The sequence below is a fragment of the Alexandromys fortis genome, unplaced genomic scaffold (assembly GCF_014885135.2).
Source record: "Alexandromys fortis isolate MF-2015 unplaced genomic scaffold, M_Fortis_MF-2015_v1.1 scaffold_84, whole genome shotgun sequence".
Taxonomy (NCBI): Eukaryota; Metazoa; Chordata; class Mammalia; order Rodentia; family Cricetidae; genus Alexandromys; species Alexandromys fortis.
In genome coordinates, this window is record NW_026068017.1 from 1,364 (window position 1) to 10,342 (window position 8,979).

Consider the following 8,979-nt stretch of genomic DNA (forward strand, 5'->3'; position numbering starts at 1 on the left):
AATCTCCTGATGGCTGAAGATGTTAAGCATATCTCTAAGGGTTTTTTGGTCATTTGAGCTTCCTCTACTGAGAATTCTGTTTAGATCTATATCCCATTTTTATTTGAATTATTTGTTTTAATAACTAGTTTCTTTGGTTATTAATTATTTTGTACATTACTCCCTTATAGGATGAGGCATTGTTAAAACATTTTCCTATTATATAAGTTGACTCTTTTTCTAATACCAGTGTGTCTTGGCATTGTAGAAGCTCTTAAGGTTCATGAGGCTCTATCCACTTATTAATTGCTGATCTTTGTGCCTGCATTATCAGTGTTCTGTTCAGAAAGTTGTCTTCTGTGACAATGCAAGTTTCTGGTTCTATGTTCAGGTCGTTGATCCACCTGAACTTGATGTTTTGTGCAGGTTGATATGTATGGTTCTATTTTCATTCTTCTATATGTAGACAACCAATTTGAACAGCAATATTTGTTGAAGATGTCTTTTTTATTGTTTATTCAAGCTTTTTTAACTTCCAGCTTTTTAAAAAGAATCAGGTGTCTATAGATGTGCAGATTTATATCTAAATCTTCCATTTTATTCCACTGATCAATGTATCTATTTCTTTGCCAATAGCATGCAGTTTTTATTACAATAGCTGTGCAGTACAATTTAAAATCAGGGATGGTGATGCTGAAGTAGTTCTTTTATTGTTGGGTATTGTTTTAGCTCTCCTGTTTTTTTCTTTTTCCATACCAAGAAGAGAATTGTCCTTTCAATGTCTGTAAAGAATTGTGTTGGAACTTTTATAGGGTTACATTGAATATGTGGATTATGTAAGTAGGAAGGCCAATTGATAGATATAGATGACCCTAAAACTTCCATCAGGGAAATCCTACAGCAGATAAAGAATCTCATCAAAGTGTCTGTATACAAGATTGACTTAAAAAATATCTTCAGTCTTCCCATATACAGATGACAATGAACTGAGGAAGGAGTCAGTGAGCTAGAACTACTCACAATAACCTTAAATAATATAAAATATCCTGGAATAACTCTTACCAAGCAAGCAAAAGACTTATATTATAAAAGTTTCAGGTCTTTGAAGGAAGAATTTGAAGAAGATATCAGAAGATGAAGAGATCTTTCATGCTCATGGATGCGTAGGATTATCAGATTAAATATGGCTTGATCTTTCATATTATTGACACTCTTATGATGATAGGCAGGCCTATGTGCTACTTTTGTTAGTCTGAGTTTGCTATGGATAAAGTAAGTTGGGAAAAGAGAATATATAACAGAAGGCTGGGTCTAGAGTTTGGATTTTTTGAGGGGAATGACTTTGTTTAGACAGAGGGAACAGGGACTGTGTACGGAATATGTGTAAGAAATATTAGAAAGAAACTGGATAGTTGGGAGATTTCATTGTTATTGAGTACCATGAATCTATTACTTACACTGTTTTAACTGATGTATCAGTGACTACAGAACTCAGTGTAAATGATAAAATGTTGCAGGAACTTAATAATGTCGAACAGAGGACATATTAGATAGAACCTCCTCCACTATGCATTTCCAGAATTATTTATTTAAAGTAAGGAGGCAAATGTAGCCACTGTAAAATACAATCTTTCCTACTTTGACCATACCTTTTAACTTTCATGAAGGTCCTGTGATGAGGGGCAACATCTAATGTAAAATATTAACGTCAATACATTTATTAAATAAAATTAGGTAAAAATCTCAAATGCTACAGTTACAAGGAGATTTTCTTATTGCAGATAACTCTTTGTAGGGCCTTCTTTATATCTCTGTTCCTCAGGCTGTAGATAAAGGGATTTAACATGGGAGTCACCACAGTGTACATCATGGCCATGGTAGTTTCTTTCACAGGAGAGTTATTACCTGATGGACACAAGTAGAGGCCAAAAATTGTCCCATAGAACAGGGACACCACAGACAGATGGGAACCACAGGTGGAGAAGACCTTGTAGATACCCTGGGTAGATGAAATCTTGAATATGGAGGAGACAATCTTTGCATAGGATATCACAATGATTAGGAATGGCATAATAATGGTGAGTCCTCCTGTGATAAATATCATCAACTCATTAACAGAAGTGTCTGAGCAGGCCAGCTTCAGAAGAGCAGATAGGTCACAGAAAAAGTGGAGAATCACATTGTTCTCACAAAAAGACAACCTAGCTGTGAGCAGGGTATGAAACAAAGCATGGAATGTAGTCAACATCCACAGAGGCAGCAATAGACAAGCACAGAGCTTGGGACTCATGATGCTGGTGTAATGAAGGGGGGAGCAGATGGCCACATAGCGGTCATAAGCCATGACCACAAGAAGGAAATTTTCCATGTCTCCAAAAAACATATAGAAGTATAGCTGTGTCAAGCAGCCTTCAAAGGAAATGGATGGTATTTGTCTCTGCATGTTCTGAAGCAATTTGGACATTGTGACAGAGGAAAAACAGAGATCAGAGAAGGACAAGTTGCTGAGAAACAAGTACATGGGTGTGTGGAGATGGGAGTCCAGTCGAACAAGGACTATGATTAGCAGGTTACCCAGAACAGTGGTGAGGTACATGGCCAGGAACAGTACATAGAACAGGTGCTGGTATGCTGGAGGGATGGACAGGCCCAGTAGTAGGAACTCAGAGAAGAAAGTTTCGTTGTTTCTAGTCATGATATGCTTCCAACGGCTTTAAGAAAAAAAATAAACACTTTCTTAAACTCCCAATGGTTGAGTGTGTATGAGATCATAGATCAAATTGACTATTTTGTCTCATTTGTTTACATTAGAAAAAAAAGAATTTTATTTTTCATAATCTTAGTTTTTCTATTATTTGGAATGGAATAATCTCAGTCCATTTACTCCCTCAGATATTCTTGGTAAGTTACAGCATCTAAACACAGTTTCTTCACTCTGTCAACACCTACTCCCACATATCCATCTCCATGTCCCAATGTAAAATAGATATGGTTTGTGACTCACGTGGCACATTGCATGCTCTACAGTAACTAATCATACTCTTCACAAAGTATTTGTATCTTTACATTCAAATGTGTTTAGTCATTATAGTCAATGAATGAGTTTTCTCAATGTTGCTTTAGCTTGTACTAGGACTGCCTAATCACACTGAATTGCTTCTGGTATGCAAATGTATTGGTGTATCTCTTTTCTGCTGCCTACTTATTCTAGGCAACTGTAGTTCACCCCATTCTACAGTTTATTTTTGTAAGTTTTATTTAAGTATTTTTGCAACCTGATCATCATAATTCTTATATGAGTCCCAAGAAAGACACATATGCTTTGCTGTATTATATTACCATTTAAAAATCAGATGTAGTTGTCCCTATAACCTAGAGTATTCAGGACTTCACTGCCGACTATCTTCCTGATCTCCCCCATCCCTGCCTCTGCAGGCATAAGAGGCTCAATGGATCCCAAGAGAAATTCAGTTCTCTCTCCCAAAATCTTTTTCCTAAGTCTCTGCTTTTTCATAACATGAAAAAAGAATTTAAGACCCTGTATAGGACTTTTTTGCATTTTTCTTTTTTCTTCTCTTAAACTCAAACCAGGCACATTATACAGAATCTTATCTTTATCTTCCTACTTCCAAGTTTTAACAGCATCCAATCATGTTCTTGAAATGGATACTATCATTCCTTGTCTAAAATACTGGTGAAAATTCAATTCCAATCCATGTTCCATGTCTCAATACTATTTTCTTCAGTATTTTTAAGACACCCTTGCATTCTGAGATGGAAATACAGTCCTCTCGTTCCTAATTCATTTTTCAGATGGTCATCTTGTTCAAAAGTACAAAATTCCAAAACTGGGCACAATCAATACCTGCTTATCTGATTTGTGCCAACTTTTACAAGTCCAATATGATCTCACACAGTGCCTATATTCTCTCTCAACATTTCTGTACTCCACATTGAGTTTGTGCCTCTATAGTTTCTGATTTGATACTCTCCTTGCCTATCACATACTCTCCTCTTTGGTGTAGATTGTCCCACTTATGTTTCCACAATAAGGCATGCCATATACTAAGTTAAACCTTTTTTGTGTTCCTACATACAGTAAGACCTTCTCCCATGATCATTCAACATCTTGTACCCATGTTAGAGCAAGCAATGACCCTGATCACTGGTTTACAGCTACTGTAGTAAGAATGTAATTTCATGCAAAAAAGGGTCATTCCTTTCTCACATACTATGACAAGGCCAGTTCTGCCTGCATGTGACGCAGTGTCCATTAATATTTCCAGCTGTAGCATGAAACAAAGATAAAATTCTTTCAAAGTTAAGGCAAAAAGTCACATTAAATTAAAATAATTACTGGTCTTCAATCTACCCTGAATATTAAATGGCTAAACTTGACATTTTAGCATAAAAATTTGATACTCTGTGATTAGTTTTATGGATGTGATTGTATTCATGAAAAGTATTAGGAATGGGAAGATGTTTTGCTGTTTTTAATAATATTAATGACTCAAAACTTTTATTCTTCAGTAGATATAATTCCATTGATAGTATTGTAGGGAAGCAACTATGATAAATATTTCATGAATTACCAGAGAAACAAATAAGAAGCCGTAGGTATCTTTAATCATTCACATGAATTCAGCTTCAGATATCCATATCTAACATAATTATTGTAGGCAGTAGTATATGTCTTGGTAGTAATTATGGTCATAATATAGTTCTAGATATTTCTATGAAGGTGTTCTAAAATTTTACTAACACTTAAATTAGTTATTAACATTATTAGAACAAAGTAATTATAACTCTTCATAATGTGATGAGCCTCACATGAACAGTTGGCAGAAGAAACAGAAAAACTACAGGATCTTGAGAAATTACATCCAGACTGCCTTGGATTTGAGACTGCAACCTCCACTCTTCCCAGGGACTCCAGTCTGTACCTATTGGCCTTATGAATTTTTAATTGTGTGGACTGTATCTTAAAACAGTTCCTTTTCCTGTTAGGTTTTTTTTTCTAGATAACTCTATCTAATGAGCACTAGTCTATATCAAAGCTGGCAACAAAAAAAAAAAGCCATGAGAAGCACTAAGATATGCAGGACAAGGGCTGGGCATTTGACCTAGTGGTATTGTAGCTATCTGGCATGACCATATCCCAGAGTTCCACCTGTAACTATATATATGTAATTATATATATACATATATGTATGTATATATATATAATGAAAACACACAGGGAGGTGTGAAATCCTTCCACTGACACTATCTGCTTGAGTACAGCTATTGGGGTCTCCATCCTGATAGTGGTTATTAGTGCCACTGCACTAACAGTTTAACACTTGGATGCTGTTTGTTTGGAAGAGAAATATAGGTGAAATCATGCACCTAGTTTCTCAGAATTATTGATAATCTGTTAATGAGCGGAGCCCATGTCTTTTGGGGGTTTACATGCAGAGATTGCAGAGCAGAGGTCACTTGTGAAGCTTGCTGCTAATGACCTAATTGGCTTCACTTCCTTGAATTTTAAACTCACAATTCTTGACCTGAAAAACAGATGAGAATCTCCCCCCAAAATGCATATAAAATATATATGCAACTTACCTTTAGTTTTCTGAAAACACTGGTTGTTCTTTGAAGTTGATATTCAATTTAATAAATGGACCCTCAGGTAATGTCAATACCCTGGTCGATGGCTTACAGTAAGGATCAACTTGTTTTGATAGAAGATCTCAATAATTTGTACTAATGTTCCAAATATAAATTTGTACTAAAATAAGAGTTAGGAATACTAGTATTACAACTAATCTAAAGAGCTTCTATTAGGTAGAAATAAAAAGAGACTTGCCTAGTATGCAATTGTAATAAACCCCATCATTACCAAAATGATTATCAGTGCAACTGTGGAACAGGTATTTCTACGGTATGGCAGTGTTGCAAAGTATGGAAATAAGAAATAATGTTATCATACCTGAAAACTGCCAAAAATACTTTAATAAAACAGAAAATGCAAGATCCATAGGTTGGAAGAGAGTAAGGTACCTCCTGACAATTTATCTAGGATGACAGAAAGTATATTAAGGGCTCTGTTTCAGAATCTGGTCACATTTATTCTGTAAAAGCACAGGAAAGAATATTTTCTATAATCAACAATTCTTACATGTCCCTTTATAGCTATCTCTGGACCCAAGGGGCTCAGCATCCCAGAGGAGGTCAGATACTGCTTCACTCACTAATGATACAGTTAATTGCCCGGGATCAATCAAGAACCAATTCTTTCAAATTCCTGAGATGGGGGCTCTTGATGGTCACTGATTACTCCTGAATACACTTAAGGGGAAGGTGGAAATGAAGAGAAGTCAGATTCATAGTTACCCTTTCCTGTTCAGAGAATATTCATTATTTATGTGTAACTCCAGTTTAGATTTTTGAGTCAGCTGAAGGTAGACTATGTGAAAACCACTGAAGTAATTGTAAATGTTTTGTGTTTAAAGAAACTTGCCGCTTTGATTGAGATGTGTGGGGATGGAGTTGTGTTTTTGTTACTCTCTAAATTTTATTGGAACATCAAGCATGCCCCTTTTCATTTCTCATCTTTGTGATTTATGCCTCCCTTTCTTCATTTTTTTTAGCTTGGCTAATGACTTTTTTAAAAATTACTCACTGAAAGAGACCAGCTGTTGACTTCATTTACTTTTTGACATTTTGTTTTCAATTTCAATTAACTGTGAGTTTGTGTGTTTATGTGTCTGTGTGTGATTTGTGTGTGTGTATGATTTGTGTGTGTGTGATTTCATGTTCTGTGCTTCCTTTGAAATTTTAAAACAATTAACTTTAGATCTTTCTTCTTTTCCAATATTTGTGTTCTATGGCATAAATTTCCCTCAAAACAATACATTTACTATTTTCCTAATGATTTTGATACTTGCATTTTTTCTGTATCAAGTTCAAAGTATACTTAAGATGTGGAAACTTAACACTTTTATCATGATGTAATAAAGAACAAGAAAAAGAACTAAAAGAACTAAACTATTTATATATTGGGGAGTAAGTGATTAAGCTATTCCTAAACAACATAGTAGTTTATAAAGAATTCCAGAGAACTTGGAAAGGGTTGTAAAACTGTCAATTGCACGTGACAGGATACAAATCTTCAAGTACATATCAAAATATTGCCCAATCACTAAATAGTTTATGATTGACTTTTAATAGTACATCAGCTTCTTCATCCAACAGGGGACTGAATACATTCCAATGCCTCAAAAGATGACTGAAAACCATTAGAGTACAGAAATTCTATGTTGTGAGGTTTTCTTCCACAAATGTTTGTGGATGGTAAAGTTTCACCTACATATTAGGCACAGAAAGGGCTAATAGTAACTATAACAAGAATTTAGTTATAATAATTAAATCTGTCCGGTGGTTCTATATTTCTCTCTCAAAAGTATTCCGTGGTGGCACAGATTACTCTCACCTTCTCCTTTTGGTTATGAGAACTATTACAGTGCCTGTGTAACAGCGAGGAAGTTGAACGACACAGGCAATGTGATTTAGCTTTAGGCTCTCTGTAAAGCTCACTGGAAGATTTACCTGAACCCCTACAGAAGGCATCGCAGCATGAGAGCTGAATCGGTAATAAAGATGGCTGAAGAGCCCCTCACGAGGAGGACAGCAGATACAAAATGGAAATGCTAGATGAAGGGATTATTTAGATCTCTTACTGGATGGAAACTGAGTGTGTTCAGTTTTCATTGTACTACATAGGGCAGCATATCTTTAATGTTGAGATTTGTTAATCTCTGGCATTTTCCATTTACCACAGTCAGACTATTACTGAGTGGAACGAGTTGAAGCTATAAGTCTTTATTAAGGAAGAATCAGAAGTGGAACTCTGTTAAATGCACTAAATACACATCTGAAACTATCAGGAAGGAGTTTGCTTTGGCTTATGGTTAGGGGTTTAGGTTCACCACAGCATTAAGGCATGACAGCAGAAATATCAGACAATGGTCACTTTGCATCCACAAGGCAGAAACAGTGCTGAATGTTGGTGTTCCATTGTTTAGTAGTGTGTGTAAAATCAATATTTTCAAAACTGTGAAATAAAAATTAAAGACATAAAATACTTAAGACATATTTTGATATATCATTTTCCTGGGTGATAGGTTTAAATTTTGTCAAGATTTCATCTCTTCAAACACTGATTTCAATAGTCAATTAAATTACCTTCATAATTGAAACAGAAATTATTGCATATAAATTGATTGTGTGATTCTAAAAATTCACAGGTAAAGAAACTAAAAATGTTATTCTTTTATTGAAAATAGGGTCTTTCTTTTTCTTTTATTAAAAATTTCCACCTCCTCCCCTCCTCCCATTTACCTCCTCCTCCCCCCTCCCTCTTCCTCTCCCTCTCCAGTCCAAAGAGCAGTCAGGGTTCCCTGCCCTGTGGGAAGTTCAAGGCCCTCCCTCCTACGTCCAGACTTAGGAAGATATGCATCCAAATAGAATAGGATCCCCAAAAGCCAGTACATGCAGTAGAGACAATCCCAGTGCCATTATCAATGGCTTCTCTGTCAGCCCCCATTGTCAGCTACATTCAGAGAGTCTGGTTTGATCACATGCTCCATCAGTCCCAGTCCAGCTGGCCTTGGTGAGCTCCCATTAGATCAGCCCCACCGTCTCAGTGGGTGGGCACACCCCTCGCAGTCCTGCCTTCCTTGCTCATGTTCTCCCTCCTTCTGCTCCTCATTTGGACCTTGGGAGCTCAGTCCAGTGCTCCAATGTAGGTCTCTGTCTCTAGCTTCATCCATCGCCAGATGAAGGTTCTATGGTGATATGCAAGATAGATATTCATCAGTGTGGCTTTTCATAGAATATATTATTATGATGATGATTTCTCCTCCATTTCCCTCAGATCTTCCTCATATATTCAACTCCATGTTTCTTTCTCCATTTCTTTGGAAAAACAAACAGAAAAATTTTAGAAAAAAAAAAAAA

The 8,979-nt window shown here is 36.0% G+C and overlaps 1 protein-coding gene across 1 annotated transcript; it reads right to left on the reverse strand.

Annotated features, from left to right (window-relative positions):
- Window positions 1-1,735: 1,735 nt before the first annotated feature.
- LOC126514000 (olfactory receptor 1500-like) lies at window positions 1,736-2,674 on the reverse strand. Its single transcript, XM_050162651.1, has one exon. It carries the CDS (start codon window positions 2,672-2,674, stop codon window positions 1,736-1,738), a length of 939 nt encoding a protein of 312 aa, XP_050018608.1.
- Window positions 2,675-8,979: the final 6,305 nt, after the last annotated feature.

Excerpts from the sequence above, each read along its gene's own strand:
- LOC126514000 (XM_050162651.1), bottom strand. The coding sequence starts at position 2,674 with ATGACTAGAAACAACGAAACTTTCTTCTCTGAGTTCCTACTACTGGGC.